The 26,594-nt window shown below is 45.8% G+C and overlaps 1 protein-coding gene across 7 annotated transcripts in view; it reads left to right on the top strand.

Moving 5' to 3' along the window:
* SMOC1 (SPARC related modular calcium binding 1) overlaps positions 1–26,594 on the top strand; it is a 156,978-nt gene that overhangs the window by 117,940 nt on the left and 12,444 nt on the right. For all 7 annotated transcript variants that reach the window (XM_010359752.2, XM_010359751.2, XM_010359750.2 and 4 more), the window contains exons 7-10: positions 1,158–1,238; positions 17,556–17,748; positions 18,280–18,362; positions 20,208–20,313. In XM_010359752.2, the coding sequence (XP_010358054.1) occupies positions 1,158–1,238; positions 17,556–17,748; positions 18,280–18,362; positions 20,208–20,313 (463 nt within the window). The remainder of the gene's footprint in view (positions 1–1,157; positions 1,239–17,555; positions 17,749–18,279; positions 18,363–20,207; positions 20,314–26,594) is intronic.

Below are 26,594 nucleotides of genomic sequence, written 5' to 3'. Positions count from 1 at the left end.
GTGGCTGGTGGCAAAAGAGAGGCTGGAAGTCTCTGGAGGCATAGAGAGAGGATAGGAGTGCGGGGTGCAGAAAGTTTAAGTTGGAGGTGCTCAGGGCCTGTACTCTTCAGTGTACTGTACTGAGTACTCCATATTCCCCTGATGAGGAACTGGAAGTTTGGCAGAGTAAAGTCTCTAAAATATGACAATAAGATTGGGATTTTAGTGCAATATGTAGCAAACTTTGAGCAGCTCCTATCTAAGCGTATCCAGTCCTGGATCATGAGACTGGACAGAGAGACAGAAGAATAAAAATAAATCATGCCACGGGTTCACACTGTGGCTATGGATGTCCCTAGCACAAGCTCAGCTCTGAGGAGGATTGAAATGTACAATATCCTTTACAATCAGCTCACTTATGGGAAGGTTTGTATGCTCATGTCTAAAAGTTTAGATGTAGATGTCTCTGTGATCCACAAAGGTCCCGGATCATTGACAAGTCTGGGACCCTGGGGGTTCAGGTGAGGGATAGAGACTGTCTCATCTTGGGAGACCTCCCCAGTACCCTCATTGAAGGTCACTCCACAGTATACTCAGGGTCACTTAAGATTCCCAGCTGTCCACTGAGTGACCAAGTCCTGGAGAGCCTGGAGGCACCCTGGCACTCTCTGGATGGAGGAATCCAGCCTCTGTGCATGAGAAGCCATTAGAAAGGGGATTGAAGCATACATGAGATGCACTCCTTTCTTCCCCATCTGGAGCAGTCTCGGCTCAGCCGTTTCCTCTAGAATGGTCTCTGTGGTTTGTTTGGCGTTCGTTTGTTGATTTATCCCCTTTAAATCTTCTCCCAGGGAAGCAGCTGAGAGGGACTTGGCTTGGCCCATGTTCCTTACCTCCTGGGATAATATTTTTATTCCTGGATGGAGTGCTCAGCACCTCTGCATTCTGACCACTCTGCTTCCCAGCACAGGATGCCCTGATCAGCTCTTATGAGCTGTTGGGGAGAGGAGCTTCCGTTGTGAGGAAGGAAGGGGAACTGGGAGGAGTGGATGTGGGAGACAGCTGAAGCCTCAATGCCTCAGACTTTGAAAAATGGCTATTAAGAAGTCTGAGGTTACACTTCCACTCACATGGTCTCTTTGCCCAGACTTTTTCTCTCTCTTTTTCCCCACCCCTAGAAATCACAGCTCCAACTCTATGGATTAAACACTTGGTGATCAAGGACTCCAAACTGAACAACACCAACATAAGAAATTCAGGTAAATAACCTTCCTTGGATTATATACGTACCCAATCCATCCTTCTTTGCCCCATGGTTCTGTGACTTCTTATTGTGTGGATTTGGGAAAGTCATTTAATCTGCCTGGTTGTCAATTTCTATAGCTATAAAATAAAGAGATTGGATGTGTTAATCCCTTCCAACTTTAATTTTATTCAGTTATCATCTCAGGGATCATCTTTCTTAGGTTGTCGATCCTCTTAACAATTTTTTTGACTATATATTGTAATATTTTGATTAACTTTCCATATGCCATGCAGAGGAATTTGAAAGAAGAATGACTGGACATAAAGAAGTTGGACTTCAAGCCTGGAGGGAGTCGATTCTGTGTGTTTTAGGCTCTAAATAGCTGCTTACAGTCATGTCTTCTCTGGTCTGATCTTCTCTGGTCTGATCTTTTAGGGGGTCTTGTGAGTGGTCAAGTTTGAGCACTGGCCAAACCCGTTGTAGAAAGGTGATAATTTTTGAAGGGTGATCATATTTGTAGGATTATTTTGTAGACTCTATTTAATATCAGTAAAGACCAGAGTCAGTAAAGTCCATTTACTATCAATAAAGACTAAATGTTCATCAACAGGAAAATGTGTTCACAAGCCAAATCTGTATCTCTATCAAGGAGGATCATCTTTTCAACCAAATACTTCATTATGAGAAATACCATTCTGTGTAATTTATGCCTGGTTGTTGAATTTAGCCATATCATCTTTTCCTTATAGGTGGCAAGACTATGGATAAAAGATATATGACTTTGAACCAGCAGGCAGAATTTTACATGACCATCAATTAATGAGTGTCCTGTCATTGGTCCCCTTTAAGTTGACCTGTTCACCAGCTCTGTCCTAATGGTGGCAATGTGGCATTAGAATGCAAGGAATGATATAGACCACGAGGTGAATTCAAATGCCATCAGTTGAGTTCCTCTGTGACTTGGGCTTGTCAGTGCCTTTTCATGTGTCTGTTCACTCATAAAAGTTGGAGATATGGGATGGTGGAGTGAAAGCAGACTGTGAACTCCCTTGAGTCAGTCTTTGACGGAAGAGTGCAGTGGTTAAAGCACAGGCTTTGAAATTAGTGAAACCTGGGTTCATATTCTAGCTCCAACATTTAGTGACCCCAGTCAAGTTATATAATTTCTTTGAGCCTCAATTCTCATTTGTAAAATGGGATCACAATCTCTCCCTCAAAGGACTATGGTTAAAAGTTGACTAAGTTAGTGTCTATATGGCACTCAATTGATGCCTGGTTAACTGATAAATTGTAAGTACATGTATTTATTATTATCATTGTTATTGGTATGAATAATGGGAATAGTAATGATGGTGCTTATTTTGAAAATTCTTCAATCAGAAAGAATTTATGATTGTCACCTTAAGCAAAGGCATCTATTAGGCTTCTTCTTAGGACCCCCTCCATTCCCCTTTCCCTGTTAGGCAAATATAAATCAAATAGAAGTGACTTTGGTGCCTGTAGTGCCTGAAGGTGGAAGTAACATTTGCAACTGGTCTCGTAGTCCCTGAGGCCCTGAAAGGTCTGCAAGGCCCCCATGAGTTAATTCTCATTCTGTGACCAAATGGAAGATGTGAAGGTGAGCTCTCTGAGTTGTAATATACAGCACTTTTTTTTTACCTGAAACACTCATTTGGCATTTAATAGTTGCTTCTTTGAATTTCTTTTTCACTTACCCATGCATTTGATTGCTTTGGGGAATGATGGAGGAGAAAAGATCATCATCATTATCAGTAAAATTAGAATAGCACTGCCATAATAACTACTTTGTGTCAGATCCTGTGGAACTTTACATTTGTCATCTCACTTGAGCTTCACCATAACCCTTTGAGATAGCTATTATTCTTGTCTTCATCTTGCAGATGAAGAGTCAGAGGCTGAGACAGAGGAAGTAACTTGTCCTGAGTCACAGCTAGGGAGTGGTTGGGCTGGAGAAAACTAGTTATCCTTGGAAATAGAATGTCTGTCTTCTTTGGTTGTATTCTATGCATGTAGTAAACTGGTGAGGTCGAAGTCAGTTGATAATCTTTACTTCTGCTGAAGTTCTTCTGCTTTCATTCCTACTCTCCATTTGGATGAGAATAGGGTCATGTTGAGAAAAGGATTCTGGGCAGGTCCATCCACCTTCCTTTTGCTGGGGTGGCCTGGCCACCTTTATTTTTCTCTGGCTGACCCCAGTTATATCTGTAAGGTTAGTGTATATGATAGGATAGTTGGGAGAGGCCTAACAGTTCCCTGGGAGAAACTGAGATCAGGGATAACTGTTAGAGATTGATGACTTAAGAATCTCCTACTAAACTGGGACTTTTTCCATCATGATCAACTGGTAATATTAACTGAATGCCTATCAATCTCTTTGATATAATTATATATTAAATATATGGTGCCACAAAGACCTGTAACAGGGGTTGTCAAATGGTCACTTGCCTGTTTTTGAAAATAAAGTTGGGTTGGATCACAGCCACAGCCATATATTTGTGTAGTGTCTGTGAACATTTTCATCTAAATAGTAGAGTGGAATAGTTGTGACAGACCCTGTATGGCCTGCAAAGCCTAAAATATTTATCATCTGAACCTTTATAGAAAAGCTTTCTGGCTTCTGGCATATATGATTGAAATAGAAGCATTTGGATGGGAGCGTGTGTATGGGGATGTCTGGGGATGTCTTACTTAAGTTTTCTGGCCCCTCTCATAGACCAGGCAGGAGGATGCTTCCTGACATGCCCAGGTAAGCCTGCATCAGCACAGGAGCTCTGAGGCAGCTCACAAGGCTCTTCACCATCTCACACAAACCTTTTCCAAGCTTTAATGTCCAGGTCTGGTGTATGCTGCCACGAACGGGTTGCCAAAAAAGCACCTTGAGGTTTGGCTTTCTTAGGCATGGTTTATCTCTGCTACACAACTGGTTCCACTGGGCAGCTAAAGTTTTGCGTGTAGTGGAGATAAACCATGTAATGGCAAAATCATGGACTTTGGTGTCAGACAAACCTATAACCTGGTTTCCACTGCTAGCTTCCCACTGAGAGGCTTCGTGAGCTTGGGAAAGTTAATTAACTTCCCTGAGTCTTGATTTCCTTATATGTAAAACAAAGTTTTAGTGCCTTGCAGGATTTTTTTTGTGAGGACTCAAGAGCATCTGTATAATGCCTGACACATAGTAGGTACACCATAAATGATTTTTTAAACCCGACAAAACACTGGTGACTCTTGGTGGAATATCTTTATGTCTTCTGCTAGCCACTTGTCACATGTTATCATATTTGGTTTAATGAGAAGTCAAATATACCTTAATGATAACTTATATCTGGATATTTGGCTCTAGTAGGAACTGAACCTCTTGGCCAAACACCTGAGAAAGTTTTTCATTGAGTTTGATGGACTATCCTGGGTTCAGGTGTGCTTCAGCCTGCATTCCCCCGGGGAGGTTGCCATGGGACTCCGTAAAGCCCATTGGGTTGAGAGCTCTTCTTCTCAGCTGTCTCTCAGAGGCAAAAAGGCTATCCCAGTTTCTTTTACACCCCACACATCCTTTTTTCACATTCAGACCCTGTGACGCCAGGTTTGTTTTCTGGCCTGGGGACTGTTGACATTGGAAAGGTTCCACTGGGCAGCTGAAGTTTTGCAATAACATGACACATATGCCTGCAGACTCTCTTAGTCTCCTTCTCTGCTCCTGGAAGTGTTGGCTCTTGTTTTTAAGGCTTTGTCATGTGTTCACTATGGTCCGTGTCACCTTTTGAGTACTTGGCAGGTTCAGCATTGACAGATTTGCTTCTTTGCTCTTCTCTTCAGTTCTCACCTCCATTGAACCTCTCCTCCATTGCATCTCCAGCGCACCAGGAATTCCTTTCGCATTCAGGAAGACAATGTACCTGGTCAGCTAATAACCTAGAACTCGAGAGCCGCATCTTCCCATAAATGAATGTTGGATGGAGCCTCTATTCTGCTTTTATAAGGAAATATGAACTCTTGCTAAGTTTTTTTTTTTTAAATCAGGGGTTGGTTACCAAGGCATTTCTTAATATACCTGGTGTTTAAAATATTTTTTTACCATCTACGTGTTACAGATGATAAAGATATGAAATAAGTGACAAGAATTAGGTTTCATCTAATTCTTCATCTCATCTTCTCATGTTTCTAATTTGACTATGTGCAGGCACTTTCCTATGGCTCTGATTTACATCTTTGTTTCTATATGAAAAACTTCCACCCTTTCTCCTCTGGGCAAGTATAATCTCCCAGGAAATATGGTCATGCAGCTCTTCTCTGTGCAGCATAGTAATGTTTCCAAGGCCCACCACTCATTTCCTTCTGCCCTGGGGGCTTGACTCTGTGGCCTCAAGTGGAGTGGAGTGGTGTGACTTCCCTCTTTGTTTTGTCATCTCTTTCTTTCCTTTGTCCCTGTTTTTTTCCAGTTAACTTCTTCCATGATCTGATCAAGCACTTCAAGGAGGCCCTAGACCCTGGCCCTGTGAGTTAAATCCAAAAGGGCCATGCCTTTCCTCCCCTGCCTCTTAGACCCACAGCGCTTCCTTTTCTACATCATTGAAGGGAGCAGCTCATGGTGACTCTGCTGCCTGGAGACACAGCCATCAGCACAGACACAAGGTGGAAATGCATTTCTTTTAAGTTTTACCATGAAAGTGACACCCTGGCCTCCTCGTGCATGACTGTGACTGTGTTTGCTCAAGTCACCTTACCTGTCACAGGTAAGCTGTTCACAGTGTCAGAGTGCTGCTCTTCTAGGCCTGCTTCAGGCCCCTTGACCATGTCTTGGATTGCTCCTTCCTCACCCAGGAAGTTCCTGCTGGGATAGCTGCTATGACTGGGACTTGGGGTCACTGAGGCATCTGCACCCCCTGGCTGGATTCCTCCACCCCCCAAGCCAGCACTCTTGGCCCGCCTAGAAACCACTGACTGATGTAATGACTTGAGGCCTGGAAAAATAAACAGCTCACAGGGAAACCAGCGGTAGCCATTGTAAGCAAATACCCCACGGCCACCTGGAATCTCGCACATGACGTGATTGGAAGGAAGAATGAGTAATCCACTAACGTTAGCAGCCGAGGATGGGTCTGGGCTTGTGTGCATTTAAAATATCTATATAAAAACACACACTGGATATTTATTTCCATAACTGGCCTTCTGGATGTCTGCCCATCTCTCTGATGCAGGTGCCTTGGTCAATCATGGCCAGTAGAATTGAGCTGGGGATAGGGGATGGGTGGTCATCCCTATGGCTTTCTCCATGGCAACAAAGGCCTTGTTCTTTCTTAAAATTTCCCTTTGCAGAGAGAAGCAATAAACACACTTGGAGGCCCCAGGGAGCCTAGCCGCACAGTCGATTTTTACCTTGTTTTAAAATTAGCTTTCCTGGTTGCCTTGCTCCTTCGCCCCATGTTGTCTGCTTGGAACACAAAGGTGTGGGAGGGTGAAGGGATGTGCTGCAGGACCCAGCACTGGGATGACGTGCTGCACCAGCAAGGGTTCTGTTTCTGTTTCTGGAGGTGAGTGTGTCTGCTTTTTAATGTTTGATAGCAAGACTACGTGCCCTGGTATTTTCTTTTGGCCTCTGCTGCTAAGACACTGAAATGAAAGATCTTGCCCAGGTATTGTCATTGGCTCATTCCAATTTTCTGGAAGTCAACCTCAGTCTCTGCTTAGATCTGAGGGTCCTTGTTCTGTGTTTATTTGTAAAGTGGCTTTGGAAGTAGATGGGGTCTACATCTCATAAACACACTCACACATGCAACACTCATGTTTTGCAGAGAGTGAAGTTGTGATACTTTATTTTGATAAACTTAAATAGCTCTTTCATCTTCCATCTTTGTCTGTGCCTTCTCCTCCCTTTCTGTCTAAATTTTTATTTGCTAGAACTTGCTCTTGAAAGTACAGAGACTGTCAGGTTAAGGCCAATGAAAGTACAGAGACTGTCAGGTTAAGGCCAATGGAGTTACTGAGAAAAACTGGAAAAAAGGCAGCTTGCTATCTCTCAGTACTTGTCACTGCAAAAATACTGTGAGGTATTTCATATTCTTTTTGGTGGAAGGGTCACGTCTGCTCACTCAATGCTATGAGTCAATAGAGATGGGAACTTTTCTAAAATTTGAGCGGATGCGAGTCAGTGATGCCTTGGGGGAAAAGTTAAAAAGAAAAATGCCTGCATGCTATATTGGGACAATCCATCCTGGATGAAATATCCTCTGTAGAATTTCGATCTTGTTCTTCCCTGCCCCGTAGGAACTCAGTCTCTGTGTGGGAAGGAAGCGGTCACCACTTCAGACCATGGTGAGACATGCATGACCATTTTGGGTTACACAGAGAGAAACTATTTAGACAGGCTGGTTGGTTTGTAATTTTCCCTTACACCTCCTCACCCATGACACTTCATCCCAGCAGCACGCCCTACTTACAGTGCCAACTGTAAACATCCCTGTGACGAGGTGCCCTCGGCCAATGTCGGGGATATGGGGTGGATGGTGTTACTTTTGTGCTGAAGATGGGATCTCCAAGACACAGCAGGTTAGGTGTGGCTCACAGGCTACATAGCAGGGTTGTGGAAAGAGGTATGAGGTACAAGGGAGAACCTGAGAGCACCGAACGGCCTTCCCTTTAATCCAGCCCCTTCCTGGTGCTCAGAGTTCCACTGGGACTTGGGAAGCTAAGTTTGGATCTGGCCCCTGAGTCATGGGGAAGTGCACATGATTTTGTCTAATTGTAAGACTGTGGGCCATTAGAGTGAGAAGGGCCTGAGAATCATCTAGCATTGCCACTTAATTTTAAATGAGAAAACAGGAGCCCAGACTTGCTAAGGGCCTTGTTCAAGGTCATAGATCCATCAAGAACTATCATGTGCTGAGGCCTCTGTTTGACTCTGAGGGGTCAAAGGATGAAATACAAGGAACATTTAAGGCAGGAGCTGACCATTGGGCAGTGGTGCACCAAAGGGATGGGGGGTGATGGTGAGGTCCACCCCAGTGGGGAGGAGTATTTTATCACTGACATTGTTTCAAATTGCTGGCATAGTGATTATAAAAAGCAGATAAACTGTAAGCTATATGTGCATTTTTTTTTTTTTTTTAATTTACCGGCAGACCTAATACCCCTTTATTGCCTGCCCCTGGAGCATACTGCTCCATTACCTTTGCCCTTGGTCAGCTACTGGAGTCCTGTTAAGGAGACTGGTCATTCATAGGGATAAGGCAGGAAGACCATGTTTACCCCACACTGCTACCTTAGACCAGCTAATAGGAATAGTAGCTACCATTTAGCAACTTACTATGCCACCAGGTTTAATGTTTTTCACATATGATTGCATTTAATCTTCACAATGACCATATGAGACATGTGCAAGAGTTACCTTACTTTTACATGTAAGGAACCTGGAATTTTGAGAACTTTAACTGGCCAAGGTCGCAGAGCGAACAAGGGGTAGAGCCTGAATCACTGACCACAAAGCCCATGCTCTTGACTGCCTATTTTGCCTCTATTCCAACTGTTGCTGACTTCAGAACCTTCTGACATGCCAGACCCTTGGATAGGAGTGTGCAGGAGGAGTGATAGGCACTTACTACTGCTTTCAGCCTTGCCAAGGAAGCCCAAGTATTCCCTCACTATCTCTAGTTCCCTCTGACTGCCCTGAAGTCTCTCTGGCATGTGGGAGCAGTCCTCCAATTGAGCTTTTAGACCATTCTCACATCTCCATTTGGGCTGGAGCTGCAGACAGTTCTTTTGGCCAGTGAGTTAATCAGAAGGGTGCTCCCTCCAGGGGGTTCTCCCAGGTCCCTTTGTAGGTTACAATTGAGGGATGATGTTATGTTTTTTGCTTTCTTTTGCTGCCTATTCTGTGGGGGAAAGGACTTTTTAGCTTAAAGGAGATGGAAAAACTCATGTCAACAGAAGTGTGACTTTAATTTGTGCAAATTCTGTTTCTATTCTCTCCATACCCACCCTCTACCTGATACAAACCTGAGCACAATTTCAGAGGCTGACTGTTCTGTTTGCCAGTGACATTTGCTTTTTCTTGACCTGGTAGGGCCTTTCCTTTTCTGGGTCAGTTGTCTGCCCTGTGTTTGGAAAGGAGCCCTGAGCAATGGTTCTGTGGGCTCCCCCCTTCTTCAGGGGCTCCCAGAGCCCCTGCATAACTCTAAGTCACATAAATGTTGAGAAATTGGGAATTGGCAATGACCAAGTGCCACAGAGTGGTGTGCGTGATGGAAAGCCAAGGTAGCAGGGCAGAGTCGGCCCAGCAAATGGTACTTGGAAAAATGATCCTCTGGGGGCCACTTAGCCCATCCTGTGAAAAAGTGCAAAGTCCACAAGTAAGAAAAATAACCTGTTCACATAGTTGGCTTGAAACCATAGGTGCTAAAACCCCATGTGGCTAAATAAACAGCAAGGGCCTGCTCAGTGATGTCCCATAAATCACTGAGTCCAGCAGCCCTTCCCCGGGGCACCGCATCTCGTCCGTGTGCTAGCCCTTCTGAAACAGCAAAGTCAGTTCCTTACAACCTGGTCCTATCTTTCTCTCTTTTACTCCTGCAATGCCTTCCTCTGCCAAATTCTCAGCCACCCGACAGTTCTGGAATGCTCCCGACACCACACTCTCACATGCTCACATGCTGACCTAGAGAATCCTGAGACTGGAGCCATGCGGTTTCTTATGCCTCTGGAATTTCATATTGTAATTTAGAAAGGTTGTTTTCAACCCACAGTTTGATATTTTGGGTTATCTTTCAGCATTTCATTCATTTTTGATAAGAGACTAGGTGGGTGTGAAGTGTTTGAAGGGGTTTCAGGGTCACTGTAGGTGACACAATGCTAATTTTTTCTTTAATATTCTTGGCTCAGTGGGACAACTCCTTTTGCAATGAAACCTGAGTAAGTGCCTCTCATTTTTCAGTCTGGGTAACATTTTAATTTATTTTTCCCCTAAGAAAATCCAGTGCTTGATGGTCTGAGGGTTGTGTGTTGCATTTCCCAGGATGTGTCAAAGGGATAAATGTTCTTTTTGCAGCCTCTGTGGGCTCATCCCCGTGGTTTATTCAACAGTGGGCAGCCTTGTCTCTGAAGTGTCAGACTAGAATTCTGTGGGAGGGGTGACATAATGGGGACTCAAGCAATAGAAGGGTTCTTGGACCAAGTACCCTTTATGAATTTTGTACACCAGAGGTTCCTTGGCTCTCCTATAGCTACCAGAGGTGGGTGTGGTGAAGGCTCAGGAAGGATGTGCAGAGTCCTAGTTTCCAGGAACTTGCATCCAGTGAAATCAGGGCACCGAGGACAAGGGGCCCATGAGGGCAGATCCTGCACAAAGGCCACACTGCTTCTAGCCTTGTTCTGGGCGGGGCCTCAGGGAAAGCTTCGGGGACGGAGGATGGCCTTGAATGAGGGTAGGCTAAGATCTCATGGTTTATTCTTTCTGCTTGCTATGCCTTAGAGCATTTTTCTGGCCTCTCCAGCACCTGACATGATGCCAGCACCCAGTACATATACAACCAGTAACATCCTGGGTGATAACCTGGGTCTACAAGGTCCCAGTCCTTTTTTGTGTCCTCTTCCTGGGCCCTAATCTTATTTGCTACTCAGGATCCTGCTTTAGGTCCTCCTCTCTCAGGACAATGTCAGTTTACTCTTTCTGTAGTCTAAGGAACTCCCTGTCTGGATGGCCAGAGTAGGTACCTTGGTTATCAATCGAGCCTCCACTGGGAGAGCCTCTGGTTCTTTTTCTGGGAGGACCGCATCATTCAACAAGGCATCTTCCCAGTCCACGTTTTTGTGGCTTGTGACTCTTCTTCAGTTCTTCTGCATATGGTTCTCTGTAAGATTAGCCTTTTTTCTTGCACTCATTTTTCAGATGGACTTTACGATGCTTCATGTCATAGGTCAATTTGGCTAGGCCATCCTGCCCAGTTGTTTGGTCAAACACTTACCTAGATATTGGTGTGAAGGTATTTTGTGGATGTGGTCAACATTTACAGTCAATTGACTTCAAATAAAACAGATTCCCCTTCATAATGTGGGTGGGTCCCATCCAATCAGTGGAAGGGCTTAAGAGCAAAGACTGAGGTTTCCCCCAAAAAGAAGGAATTCTGCCTCCAGACTGTAACATGGAAATCCTGCTTGAGTTTCCAGTCTGCTAACCTGACCTATTGATTTTGGACTCAAGACTGCCCCATCACTCTTACCTGAATTTCTAGCCTACTGGCCTGCCCAACACATTTTAGACTTGCCAGCCCCTATAATTACATAGCCAATTCCTTAAAATATCACTCTCTCTCTCTTTATGTATATATGTGTGTATCTATAATCTATAGATATCAAGCGCTTGTCCCTGTGCTAGCCCTTCCAAAACAAATAGATACATAGATACACACACACACACACATACACACCTGTCTCTATTTTCCATTGGTTCTCTTTCTCTTCAGAACCCTGAGTGACACAGACTTTCTCTGCCTACCATCTTCTCTCTCCACCCATCTCCCCCTTTACCCCCACCTTCCTCCATCACCATGAGGTTCCCATGTTCTTTCTCCAAAATGTTTATAGCATAACTGGCCAGCCAATAACTACTGACTACATGTGCAGACGGTGCTTTGGTGTTGGATCTCAGCTTTTCTGTCTGCTGCTTTCTTCAGCAGTTCCTCCTCTGGAAGGCAGTGTCTACAAAGAAAGGCCAGCCCAAAGAGCTGAAACTCAAATCTTGTAATGTTTATGTTTTTTGGCCATTTTTGGTTTAAACAAAAAAAGAAGAGAAAGGAAAAAGACGATGAAGAAGAAAAGATTTCCGGGATAAAAGACTAAACTCTGGGCTAAAATCAAGAGTGGGGATTTAGGTTATCCATGCTTTCCTTTGTTCCCAATCACCACGAGTAATTGAGAGGCACAGAGGCCTGGGCTGATCCTAGCTGATAGGGCTGATAGAGCTGTGCTCTAGGCTTATCCCATCTTGGTGGGATGTGAAAGAACCCGTGTCCTGAGCCTGGAGACAGGGTTCATGTTTATCTGGTCCAACCTCTTTTTTCCTCTCCTGTCTCCTGCCCTGCCCACTCCTGCTGGACTTTGGTCCTTCTTCGCTATGTGCAATTAGTGGTGGACAGGGTTGTGTGCTTTCTGGTGACAAGGAGTGGACATGGTTTCACTTCTATTTGAGTATTTACCATGTGCCAGACTTGGTACTGGGCAGTTTGCTTGGATGTTTTTTCTCTTGTGTTTCTTCTCCTAGGCAGTCAGAGGTTTGTCACTGACGTTTTAACCACTCATTGCCAAGTGCGGAATGACCTGACTCTCACTTCTCTGCACCATCTGAGGGACAGGATTATAGGGGCAGGCATGTGAGTGTGCATGTGTGGTTATGTGTTTCCATGCCCCCCAGCCCTGATTTTTCCCTTTCCCCTGCTGTTTATGGCTTCCAGATGTTTACAGATGGTCCTGGCCCATTCTCATAGATACCTGGCCAGACCTCCTAATCTTATCATCTCTCCCTGAATGTTCCTGAGCAGAGATTATTTTAGAACAGTGTGTGTCTACTTCTGGGGAGCTCCCTCTCTGAACTCAGGATCACAAAGAGGCCCATGAAATTGGTCCCCTGTCTTGCATTCTGGAAGGGGACTTCTTGGTACCTAAGAAAACTGATAGATGTGAATTTTAAGATGCATTTGGGATCCAGGTAACGAGAAGGACAGAGGATGGCAGTGGCCCCATGGGTGGGCTGGCTTTTTGGGTCTGCCACTTCCTAGTTCTGTGATCTTGATCCAGTGACTCTGCCAGTCTGTGTTTCTGCATCTTCCTCTATTCAGTGAGGATAAGAAGAACACTATTTTAGAGGCTTGTTTGAGTTTGAAGTGAGTTAATACAAGCAAACTGCCCAGTACCAAGTCTGGCGCATGGCAAATACTCAAATAAATGTTAGCTATTGTTATTCATTTTAGAGTTCTGCAAAGGTGGGTGAGTTACAAATTTGGGTCCTCAGATATGGAATAAGCTTATGACCTGTGGTACTTATTGATTAGCGTCTGCATGACCCATAACCTCTAGAGAAGCCCTTCAAGAATAATTGATTGGTTGATTGAAGGACTTACAGGGCTACAAAAATATGTATAAGGTAAGTTGATGAATAGTTGAGGAGGTCTAGATGTTTCAGTTATCTGTTGTTGTGTAACAGACTGCTCCAAAATGTACTGGCTTACCATAAAAATAATTTATTCTTTCTAATGTGTCTGTGGGTTGGCCGGGTGCTTGTTTTATCTGAATTTACTCCCAGACTCATCCAGGTAGGGGAGGATCAGCTGGGCTGGAATGTACAAGGTGACCTCCCTCTCACATCTACTCGCTGAGTTGCTTCCCTTTCCTCTCTGTGGCCTCTTGTTCTCCAGTAGGCGAGACCAGCTTCCTCGTGGTGATCTCAGGGCAGCTTTCACAAAAGTGAAAGCCAGAGCTGCAAGTCTTCTTGAGGCCTCGGCCTGACACACAGCGTCAGCATTGCCTCCAACATTCTATTGGCCAAAGCAAACCAGAGTCCACGTGAGGGGTCCACATAAGGGCATGATCACAGGGAGGCACAGTTCAGTGGGGACTGTTTTGTAATGAGATGAACTATACTGAGTAAAAGAAAAACATAGGTTAGAATAAAAATCAGATTATCCTGTGTCAAGATGATCTTGCAGAGAGGTGAAGCACCTAGCCAGTGTTAAAATGTCAGCTCTACCACTTCCTAGTTCTATGATCTTGATCCAGTTTCTCAGCCAGTCTGTGTTTCTGCATCCTTTTCTGTTCAATGAGAATAACAACACTGACTTTAAAGGTTTGTAATGAATTTGAAGTGAGTTAATACAAATAATGCACCTAATACCAAGTCTGGCCCATGGTAAATACTCAAACAGATGTTAGCTATTGTTATTCATTTTATAGTTCTGCAATGGTGGGTGAGTTAAATTTGGTATTAAGTTTTCTGCTTCTGAGGCAAAGAGAGAAAAATATCCAGGTACAAGATCTGTAGTGTGCATAGGTCGAGAAGACATCATTGGTCAGAAGAAGCTGTGCTGTGTCCAGCACATTTGGTTTTGAATGCAGCGGATTTGGGATAGTCTGCAAAGACACTGACATAGAAGAGCTCACTGTAAAAATAAATTTGTTTCCTAGAGCAAATGGTTAGAGGCAACACTGTCTAGAGGTTAGCAAGTCAAGCCTGACTGTCAGGATCCCTGGCCCTTCTCTCTCCTGGCTGAGTGAACTTGGGAAAATCCATTAATCTCTCCAACGTTCAGTTTCCTTGTCTACAAAATGGGCATAATAATAGTGCCTACCTCATATGGGCAAAGGATTAATCAGGTAAAGCCCTTAGTCTATTGCCTGGCACGTATCACTCAATGAATGTTTGTTTCTATTGTTATTATTGTAAAGATGATTTTAAGGGAGATTTTCTCTTTGCTGTGAGACAAACTCTCTGTGTATTCTTCACAGAGGGTTAGTGCTATTATATCACTCCTGTCTCTTTCTTAGAGGCACCTGGACTTGCAGATACTGTAATGAAGTAATAAATCAATAATAAAAATAATAAAATAAAGCCTGCATTCAGGCTTTTTAAAAACTTCTTTGCCATACCCCATTTTTCCAAATTAGTGAGCTTTATCATTTTTATTATTTTGTTTTATTGAGACAGGGTTTTACTCTGTGGCCCAGGCTGTAGTGCAGTGGCATGATCATGGCTCACTGCAGCCTCAACCTCCTGGACTCAGGTGACCCTCCCACCTCAGCCTCCTGGGTAGCTGGGACTACAAGCATGCGCCACCACACTGGCCACTTTTTGTATTTTTTTTTTTTTTTTTTTTTGTAGAGACAGAATCTTGCTATGTTACCCAGGCTGGTCTCAAACTCCTGGGGTAAGCAGTCTGCCTGCCTCAGCCTTCCCAAATACTGGGATTATAAGTATGAGCCACTGAGCCTGGCATTTTAATGATTTTATTCTCCATGGAACTTCATAGACACTGACTATAAACAGCTCAGAACAGCCTTCAAGGACTTCCAGAAATCCATCAACAGGGCCCTAATTACGGATCTGTGCCTATTCTTAGATGGCTCCTGTCCACATTTCCTAGGGTCTTGGGACCCCCAGTGGTGTGAAGTCAGGTTCATTATTTGCTCTGCCCCTGGGGAAGATCCCCCTTCTCTCTTTGCCTCTTGCTTTCAGTCTGATTTATGGCTTTAGAAGGTTGGCCTGGAGAGTCTTAATTTAAAGCCTCTGTCAGAGGTTGTTACATGAACGTGGTGCCAGTAAAAAGCTGTTTTCCTTTGGTTTTGCTCCTCTGTTGCCTCTTTCATGGCATGAAATACGACGTAGGAAAATAAGGCTACCAAATTGGGGTTGGGGGAGCTATTGAAAAATTCTTGCATAATCCTCTTGAAGTTGCCATGGCACCTTCCCAGCCAGGGGCTGAAGTCAAAATGCTGGGTCTTTAAGCCAGGTTTCCCAAGGCCTCCCTCCCTGCTCAGTTTCTCTCTCTTTCCTGCTTCTAGATGCTGTTCTGGTGGTAGTCATAGTTGGAGGCAGAATCCCAAGTCTGATGTCTGTCAGCTGTTTTAAACTCCTCTTCCTCTAGCCAAGGAGATTCTGTTTAGCTTTTCTATATTTGCATTATGAAAACAGTAGTTTTTTTTTTTTCACTTCCCAAATTCAAAATTACATTTTCTATTTTAATAGTGAATATGCTATATGTGCCTGCCTCCTGGCCCTTAGATATTTTTATGCCCCTAAGGAAATATTTTTACCCTGCAACGAGAATCACCAGGCTATTATTTTCGAGCATTTTCCTAGCAGTGAGACATAGCATTGTTTTTCTATCATCTGACTTATCTGTAAAACTGCATTGAGCTACTTTGTGTCTCTGTGTACTCCCATGGTTTGTTTAAACATGCACGCTTTACCTATATGTGTGTCATTAACAGAGCCATTATTTCAAGGAACTTGGCTTCTTTCGAGTGGAGTTGAGTGTCTGTTTTTGATTGTTTGTGCTGTTGTTCAGTGCACAGCATGGTTCTCCAGGTTGCTGATACCAAGTTCCTTGCTCTTAAGAAGGGTATTTTTGTAACAATCTGTAAATATTCAGTGGGATGCCCAAGACTACATTCCTGTCAACTTCTTCAGGAGAAGAGTTGTAGAATAGTGGTATGAAAAAAAAATACAGTGGGTAAATAAACAACTAAATGAAAAATAAAGTAATAGTACAGGTTTATGATGTGATTCTTTTGTTACCAAAAAAGAAGATGTGTGCACCTGTATTTCCATGTGTGTATGTACATAAAATCTAGGGAAGGTACAGTGTTTAACTTTGGCAAGATTATAGGTTTTTCCCAAGTTTCTTTTTTTAAACTTCTTTATAATAAGAAACTCAACACTATTTATTTTAATAATTAAAACAAAAACAAAACCAGAAAAAAAAAAAAAAAGGGAAGCCAGGCAGGCTAAGTGGTTGATTGGGAAGAATTTTCAGGTAAGCGGCTGTGCAGATGTGAGACGCCCTGGAGCTGGCCATGCTGGACACAGGGTACCATGCACTGTCTCAGCCGGGGACTGGCTCGGGGGAAACCAGGTTTGACTGTTCAGACATGCTCATGTGTTCCTGAGGCTGCTGAGTGCAGACGCCATCTGGCTGGGCCTGTTTTCTCTCCCATTGGATGGAAGCAGCTTTGTGTAATTCACTGAAATTCACTTGGCCTGCTTTGCCCAGCAGCGTTGGAGGGTAGGGAGGAGCCAAGGCTGGACCTTGTTTCTGCTCCTCCTGGGTGCCGAGCATCACTCCACATGAGGCTGATGGCGATGGCTCCATCCTGCTGTGTCTGGGCTTGGAAGGGTCTACGTGCACAGGCATTCCTGTATCAGCTTGCAGGGTAGCCAGGCTCCTGCACCCACCTCTCCTGCAGCCCATAGACAGCATCCGTAGGAGCCACTCTGAAAACAGTAAGATATTCCACCTTCCGTACAAGCTGCCACTCTGAGAAGGGGCATCCCTGGAGTCCCTGGCTGGCTTGTTGCTGCAGTTGAACCTATTTGGTGGGAATGCTAATGAATGCTGGCAGCAGAGATGGCCACAGGGAGTTTCTGAACCTCCAGCCCCCTCAGCGTGTGCTGACATGGGAGACAGCTCTCCGTGGTAATTCATCAATGGGGCAGCTCATCAGTTCCTTGGGTCCAGGCCTGGTCCTTGCTACTTACTTTGGGTGATGGACACAGAAGCCAGGAATGTTAAATCACAGGAGTGATAGTCACCACAGGCTGTGTGTTCTCTTGCAGAGAAGGTCTACTCGTGTGACCAGGAGAGGCAGAGTGCCCTGGAAGAGGCCCGGCAAAATCCCCGTGAGGGTATTGTCATCCCTGAGTGTGCCCCTGGGGGACTCTATAAGCCAGTGCAGTGCCACCAGTCCACTGGCTACTGCTGGTGTGTGCTGGTGGACACAGGGCGCCCGCTGCCTGGGACCTCCACACGGTAAGCCCCCCAGGCGGGGTCCTGGGAAAAGGGACCTGCTGGCTGTTAGGCATGCTGGCATCTCCCAGCGTTCCTGCCCTGGTTTGGTGGGAGTGCCTGGGAGAGCAATGTTTTCAACGAGTAGAAGACTTTCAGGTAGAAAGACTCTGGGACCTGGATTCTGGTCACAGGCCTGTCTCTTTCTAACTTAAGACCTTGGAACGGTACTTAACCTCTCTGAACGTCAGTTTCCTGATGAGATGATTGCCCTTTCTAAGCCACTAGGTTCCATGGATCAAAAAAGATACTGCGTGCAGCTCAAGTATCATTGTTATTATGCTTGAGTAGTTGAAATGACATGCCTGAACATGTCGCAATGGGAACATTGATGCTAAGATTGCCTTGCAGCTGCCAGACAGTACAAGGGATATCGTGCTGCCCACCTTCAGTGGTTTAGGCTTGGTGACAACATAGATCGTTGCTGGGCAGTAGTGACTGAAGAAGGCTCGGTTGCCAGCCCCTCCCAACCCCCCCATATCTCTCTTTTCCCAGCTACGTGATGCCCAGTTGTGAGAGCGACGCCAGGGCCAAGAGTACAGAGGTGGATGACCCCTTCAAGGACAGGGAGCTACCAGGTGGGAGACGATGCTGGCCCTGCTGGCACCGTCACCTCCTTCTGTTCCTCTACCCTCTCATCATGCAGAAGAAGCTGCTTCCTCTTTGTCTGTTTCCCCATATGTAAGATGGAGCCAGGAGCCGTGGGATCTGCATCCCGGTCGGGGATTTATCCCTAATTAGCTCTGTGCTCTTGTGCACGTTGCTTCTCTTCCTTGTGCCTCTTCGTCTTTATAATGTAGTCATCGGGTTAAAATCCTGTGTCTGCAATTCCACAATGCGTTGTCCATCTGAGGTCCATGAGGACAATGTGTTGAGCACTGTGAGTTATTTTTTCCAGGGCTGTGAGGATAAGATAGCTTACAGGGAGGGGCTGTCCTGAGCGATGCAGACAGTGTCTGTTGCCTGCTTTGAAGAGGCAGATGACCTCTGGTGACACAGGACCATCATGGAGTGTGACACAAGACACATAGGCAGGGCCCTGGGACCTCCAGACGGATGCTTTGTGGGTTTCCCCTTATTTATAGTGATCTCTGCCTGCAGGTTACAGTAAAATTACTAAATGTTAGTGTCTTGGAATCTTGTTTTCTTTACACAGCACAAAGTCAGATTAGTTCCTTACACAGCACGAAGTCAGATTAGTGCTGGTGGGAAATGGGCCACCTTTCCATGACATATCAGGACTCCAAGTGAGAACTGAAAGCAGAAAGTTCCAAAAGTCAGGGAGTTTCCACGAGGTTTGCAGAAATCACCCCATCACAAGAATGGAGTCATGGTGGCCAGGGTATCCCTTTTAGCCAACCCCTCAACAAATGTGAATTGAGATTCTACTATGTGCCAGGCACTGGGTATAATCTAGTGGTCAAAGTTGACATGAGACAGAGTGAAGGAGACAGATAGGATACGAATAAATGAATACTGGGCATTTATAGATAGTCATGGTGGGTACTCTGAAGGAAAAGCAGAATGTGCTGTGAGAATGGCAGGGAGAACTTGCTTTAGATTCCACAGCTTCTCTGAGAAGCAAGTGTTGAACCTGAAACCTGGAGGATTTGGGGACAGAAGAGAATGAGCTAGTTGCTCATTTCTGTGTGGAGTTACTGTGGAGAGGAGCATTGGGAGTAGTGTAGAAGGCCCATCTGGTGCTGGTGATTGTGGCTTTATAGAACACCCATCTATCCAATTGTGTGGTGTTTTCCCCAGCTATGTGGTGTAGACATGGAAAAGGCGTATCTATAGAAGGTTCATCTGTGCTTTACTGTGTTTTGCTGGAATAGTACAAGGAGAAAAAAGGAACAAAGGACTTGAGAGTACTGGCAAGAGAGATGCTGTAGTTATAATCTAAGATGGATGAGGAGGGAAGTGAAAAAAGGAGGACACTCTTGGGTGGATCTGGTGGTAAGGTGTACTTAAGTCAACTTTGACCACTGGGGGTTATCTCCCTGTCTTGTGCTCCCACAGCCCCTAGTTCTTACCCATAACACAGTATTTTTCTCGCTTTAGGATGACTGCTTGGCTATTAGCTTGGGTTCCCCTGTAGATGTGAACTTTACGAGGATAAGGACCTTCTGTATTGTTCACTGCTGTATCTCTAGCATTTAACATGGTGCCTGAGTTGATGTCTAGCAAAAATGTGTGGAATGGAAGAAAATTGAAAGCATTATTTGGTCTGATGGTCCTTTGTGGGGTATGGGTAAAGGAACTATGGAAGTTTATGAGACTCATTTGATCAGTAAACAAATCCCTAAAGTGGATTTGACTGGACAAGAAGGGCTTTGAGAAGTTCAGGAAAGGGTGGTAGTTGAGAAAGCTGTTGACTTGATTATAACCTGGCATCTACCTTCAAATCTCATTTTATCTTTTAGGCTGTCCAGAAGGGAAGAAAATGGAGTTTATCACCAGCCTACTGGATGCTCTCACCACTGACATGGTTCAGGCCATTAACTCAGCAGCGCCCACTGGAGGTGGGAGGTGAGAATGTGAGCAGGAATCAGGCCCAGGAGAAAAATGTGGGGCCCCTGACTTTTCAGATGCTGAGGGAGGGTGGGAGAGTGGGCAGGGTTTGCGGAGGGCAAGGGCTAGAAGGTGATCTTTTTCCTGAAACCATGTCCCCATAGCTTTGACCTGCCTTCTGCCAAAAATCTTCCTGCCCGTCTACCTTCCCTATTCTTTGGGAGCTGCTTGTCCCTAGCTTTTAGTTACCTGCTTTATAGGAAAGTCCAGGGCTGTCTGGGACTTCCAGCTGTTTAATCTCAGAAGGGGATGGTTGGAGTGAGAGTTCTGAATGGCAAGAACGGTGATGGGCATATCATGGGGACAGGGAGGACAGAGAGGAAGCACAAAGCACTTTGTGATTTTCTTCTCTCCTAGAGGGCAGGAACCAAATGCCTTTTTGGCATCCTGAGAATTCCAAGGAGCTCTTGGCAATGGAATTGGACACTCATATAGCCAAATCCAGCTTAGGTCAGGAATTGAGGTGGTAGCTGAGGCAGTCTTGACATGAGACTGAAATGAACATGCTCCCCAGTAACCAGCATTGCTGGCACTCGTGAGTTTGGCCCCTTAGGCCGGTCAGTTGAAGATGCATGCGTGCATTCCTCCATCTGCTTACCACCTTTTGAACATGGAAGACACAGCAAATACGGGGCTAAGGACAAGGTATCTGGGGATAGAGGCATGTCCCACCTTCAAAGGATGCAGCTTAGTGGGGATACTACACCATAGATAGATACTTACAAAATCTGAGGTGAGTGCTAGGACAGAGGTGGAAGAATGGAGAATGGTTGTCTAACTCAGTCTGAAGGAGTCAGAAAAGGCTTCCTGGAGGAGGTGGTATCTGAGCTGAGTTTTGAAGGATAGGTAGGACTTAGCCGGTCAAAGAAAAGAGAAAGCCATTCCAGAGAGAATGAAAGGATATTGTGGATCCAAGAAAGTGCATGTCTGTGGTTCCGTTAGGTTGGGCTGGGATGGATAGGCAGAGGAGGAGGAAGCGGAGGAGGTAAGAGTGGTAATTGTGAGATGGAAGAGATGGGCAGGACTCAGATCCCAAAAGGCCTGTGAGACATGCTGAGTAAGACTTCTGCTTATGAAGCCAGTTGGGGAAGCACAGCAGGGGCTGGCGGAGACAAGCGGGGGAGTGTTTAGGCTCCTTACAGCAGCAAGGGAGGTACCCTAGGCTTGGCAGAGATGGGAAGCCTGCCTCTGAACCTATATGGCTCACTGAGGAGGGAGCACTAGTTCCCCGGCATCTGCCCAGAGGCAGAGCTGTTATCCATAAGGCAGGAAATGCAACCAAGAGAAAAAGCCTAGGCCTCGGAAGGACCCCAGCATGGCTCCCTCAGTGGTGATTGGCAGGACTGTGTGGTATGTGTTTAGGGTAGGAATTTAGGGCCCCAAGCAGAGCTGTTGACAGTTCTGCATCCTGAGGCAGACAAAGGCAGCCATTTTGAAAATCCAATTTTATATCAAAACAAAGTGAGTGCACACAATAGCCGAGATATGGAAACAACCTCAGTGCCCATCAATGGATGAATAAAGAACATGTGGTATATGTATACAGTGGGGTAATATTCAGTCTTAAAAGAGAGAGAAATCCTGTTTTATTGGGGACATTATGCTAAGTGAAATGAGCCAGTCACAAGCACAAAAGCTGCATGATTCCACGTACATGAGGTATCTGAAACAGTCAGATGCATAGAAGCAGAGAGTAGAATGGCAGTTGCCAGGGGTGTGGGGAGTTGCTAACCAATGGGTGTCAAGTTTCAGCAAAGCAAGATGAATGATTCCCAGGGATGTGCTATCCAACATTGTCCTTATGGTTAACAGTACGGTGCTATACACTTAGATGTTTGTTAACAGGCTAGATCTCCTGTCTAGTGTTCTTACCACATAAAATCATCAACAGCAACAACAAAAAAATGAAAGGAGAAAAAAAGTGAATGCAGTGGTTGCCCATCTTGGAAACTGCTTGTTGGGGAGCTTGCCCTGAGCATCCCCATGGTCCTCTGAGCTCTGAGGCTAGTTTCTGGCTATGGCTCTGTTTCTGCCAACCTGTGGGTGGGGGTCCGGCTTCCTCCAAGAGGAGCACAGCACTATGCCTGAGAAAGATGAAGACAGAGTTCAACAGACACACAGACGGGAGGCAACAGACACACAGCTGCTGGAGGCGGCCCGTGGCACTCTGCTGCTCAGTCTCCAAGATAGAGAGGATGGCATTCAGATCTCCAAGAAGAGGGAAGAGGTGAATTTTGAAAAGGCACGTTCAGTATTGTTGGCCTTTATGTTATTTGTGTTTAGAATATGAAAAAAAACCTGTTGTTTCATGCAAAAACAGGCATGAAAGATTTATATTTTATGTTTATAATTATGTTTAGAAGAGAGGGAAAAAGAAAAAAAAGGAGGTCCATGGGCTTAAAAATTTCTGGTCTGGGGGCTTCCCACTTACACCTTCCTGCAGGCTCCTGGCACTGCCCCCCAGCTCAGGGGGCCCACCTGCAGTTCTGCCTGAGTCCTAAGGAGGCAGGACTTCAAGCTCCCCCTGGCTGCTTTCCCAAGAGCACTGCGTGGTCTCCGCTGCAGGTGGGGGACGCAGATGGGCCCTGCTGCCAGGGGAAGGTAGGTTTGTGCCTTATCCTCAAATGACAGACAGAAGGGATTTTTATAGGCAATGAAAGCTAAGAAATTTATGATATTTTAATATCAGTGTGTCCTTAGGGAAGAGGATATTTTTTCCATTCTATTTTAGGTGTAATTTAGAGTTGGAAGAGATTTTTCAAAAAAATAATTGTTTTCAAAACATGTTTTTCATTTTAAGCTCATATTAGCTTGACCATACTTGGTTTTGATGGGAATGAAAGATTTGAACTGCCTTTGGTAGTTATGTTACCTAGAGGCTGGACTTTAGTCAAAAGACAGACCAGATGCTCCAAGAAATAGTTTAGAAATCAAGGAAGTGGGTGGGGAAAGGGAGAAGAAAGAGAGAAACTGCTATCCAGGAAGGTAGCTGCCAGGGTCACCAGCGTAGTAACAGGGTTTAAGGCCGTCCCAGATCTTCCCACTGTATTCAGCATAAGCCCTAACTCTGACCTGGGCTGCCCCTTCAGGACAACCTAGCTGGCCCCACCTCTCCTCACATATTCCTTTCCTTCCCACCATTGTGTTCCAGGCATTGGTTCTCCTGGTTCTCCTCAGTTCTGGTTCCTCGAACAAGTCAAGCTCTTGCCTGTTCCAGGACCTCTATGTCAGTTGCTCCTAGAATTCAGTTCCCCATCTTCCAATGACTGGCCCCTGCTTATCTATTTAAATGTCACCTTCTCCAGGACCACTCAATCTGCAAGAACTGCCTGTTTACCCTATACCTCAGCACCCCTTTTTAACTCTCAGCCTAGCATATATAACGGTCTGATATTTTGCTGGCTTGTTGATCTATTATCTGTCTCCCCAAACCCAGTGAGAATTTAAGTTCTATGAGAGAAGAAATATTTTCTGTCTTCTTCCCTCCTGTATTCCCAGAGCTTAGACTAGTGCCTGGAACATAGTAGGTGCCCAATAAAATATGTTAAATGAATAAATAGCTAGAGGGACAGGGATAGATGGATGGATCCCTGTTTTGGTAAGACCTCTTTCTGGCACACATCAGAGGGTCTACCGACCACCACAAGACCAAGTATAAGGCTGGAACCAGCTGTCAAGTTTACTGTGGTGCTATTTTGTAACCAGGGCCTGAGGGCACCCTGGCCAGGACCCAGGGACTTGGAGCGCCATGCAGACAGACCTTGGCCAGTTGTCCCTCTTGTTTGATGGAGGAGCAGAGGCATGGGGCAGCTAGAGGTCAGGTAGCATGTCTGGAACAGGACTGACGAAGACAATGAGGAAATCCAGGCATCCTGGGTTTTGGCTTTGACTGTGGAGTTCAGGCAGAGTTGGGGCTGCAGGCATGAGGTTAAGGAAGCCACATCTGATCCCTCCTTTATCCTCTCAGACTCTAGTAGTTAAAGCTGGACATCAGCTGAGGCCAGGGAAATAGTCCCACTTGGGGACAGTGGGAAAAAGGGATAGAAGATGTTTGGACAGTACAGAAAAAAGGTGTCTTCCTTCCAGTCTACTTCCTGTCAGGCATGGAGATGTTGGCTTTGCATCAACTCTCACATTTCAACCTGCCCCTGGTATGAGCTCCATGCTAGGTTCTGGGGCATCTGAAGAAAAGGGGATAGTTTCTGGCCTGGAGGGGAGATACAGAACAATCACGTGACTGCAGTACAAAGTCAGTGGGATAACAGAGGCTGAGAAATTGTTTTAGGGACCCTGGGAAGCCAGGGCGTGCGAGGAAAGGCTTTCCATGGGAGCGACCGTGGAGCCCCATCTTCACTTATGAATGGGAAAATGCCTGACCTAGATGGACCAGAGGTAAGGGCTTTCCAGCAGAGGGGACCATGTGGGTAGTGAGGTGTGAACATTGAACAGGGTAGGGAGTGTGGAGGGAATTGTAAGAAGTAGTATGGTTTACATTTGGAAGTCGGGTTGGGGAGATGAGGCTGCAGAGCTGGGCAGAGCCCAGCTGGTGCCAGGCCCTGGGATTCAAGATGCAGGGCAGAAGGGAGCTGCAGGGTTAGGTGGACATTTTTGCAGAGTCATCCTGATGGCACTATGGAAGCGGGATTGAAGGGGAGCAAGGTAGGCAGGAAGATGATAGCAAGTGCCAACGTGAAAGGTGATGAGGGCATGGACCATGGGAAAAGGATTATTTGCTGAAGCTTTTATAAAGAAATCAATAGGATTTCAAGACTTGCTAGATGTGGGGAGTGGAAGAGTGGGAAGCATCTACTCCCTTTTCTGGCCTGATTTAGTAGCAAAAAGCAGTGCCACAAATATCTAAAAATAGGCAGAGTAGAATGGGGTGTCTGCGAAAATTCTATGGCAGGTGCATGGGAGGGGGTGCCTTGCAAATATCATTGGATGATAGTCCCTCACGGTGAATGTTTTCTGGGTGACTGAGTTATCCCTTTGGCCCCTCTGGCCAGGGCTCCAGGAGGCAGTGCTCCCGTTAGATCAGCCTTCCCACGGCACCCATTAGCATTTATCAGTCCCAAAGGAAGATTTTTGAGATCTCAGCCAGCAGAGTCTTCTAGAGCAGGGGAACCCTCTCCTGGCTCCACCCTCCCCTAGGGAAAGTCAACTTTGAGGGGAGGTGGAAAGGGCTGTGTGAGCCTCTTGGCCCTTCACGTGGTCCCCCGAGGGGAGACCGTACTGTGGCTTCCTCCTTCCTGCCCAGTGTGGTTGCCCGTTGATGGCTTTGCAAGGAAGAGGCTGGAATGTGGCTGACTTGGCATTTCCCAGCCGCACCCGCACAGCTGGCGGGGCCTGGACCCAACTCCAGACAGGGCTCAGTTGGTCTGCTTGGCTTGGCTAGTGCCTCCAGGCAGTCCCGCCTTACCTTCTCTAAAACTGCTTAGGACAGCAGAACTGGGCCCGAGATCTTGGCCAAAGCAGGTTTCCTTGTGGTAAGCAGAGCTGGCTCTCCAGCTGTGCGTTGCAGCCAAGGCCTGGCGTGGCTGAGGCTGCAGAAGCAAAACTGAAAGTGCTGTGGGAGAAGGGTGGCCTATGTCACCTCTGAAACTGGGAGAACGCTCCGTGGGGCCAGTTTGGGGAGGAACTTGGCTCTAGTGGATTTCCTCATCCTGGAGGCAGAAGTCAACAGGACAGCCACAAAAACAGCCCAGAGGTAGGGCAGACACTAGCATTGTCTGGCTCATGTTGTCTGAACCATATTCTTCTAAAATCTGGAATTTGGTATCATTTGGGTGTGTCTTTTCATACCATATGCAAGGAAACTTGGATATTTCACCTACCCAGTGAGCCCTTTTAGTAGAAGTAGAACTTTACCCGTGGAGAAGTCTGCAATGTGGACAAGTGAATGCTGTTACGCTGATCCTGCGGAGCCCTTGCTCCCTCTCACTTAGGTCCCCAGCCTTTGCCTGATGAGCAGCTTTGAATCCAGCAGTCCTAACCTCCAGGAATATATGTGTGCTCACGTGAGACAGGTTGGGAGCCTGAGGCCAGTGTAAGCCTGGAGCTGGGAGGGGAAGGGGCAAGGCTTTGGGCTTTCTTGGGCTATGGCTTTGTGGTTGAGGGGGTCTAACTGTGATGGAAAGTCTCCAGCAAAGACTGCTTGAGAGATTCCTGAAGCTCTGGGGGAGGCCTCCCTGCTCCGTGTCTATCCAGCACTCCCCCAGGAAAAATCTCAGATTCTGTTC

Source organism: Rhinopithecus roxellana, chromosome 5 (genome assembly GCF_007565055.1).
Source record: "Rhinopithecus roxellana isolate Shanxi Qingling chromosome 5, ASM756505v1, whole genome shotgun sequence".
NCBI lineage: Eukaryota > Metazoa > Chordata > Mammalia > Primates > Cercopithecidae > Rhinopithecus > Rhinopithecus roxellana.
This window is presented reverse-complemented; position numbering and strand designations above follow the sequence as displayed.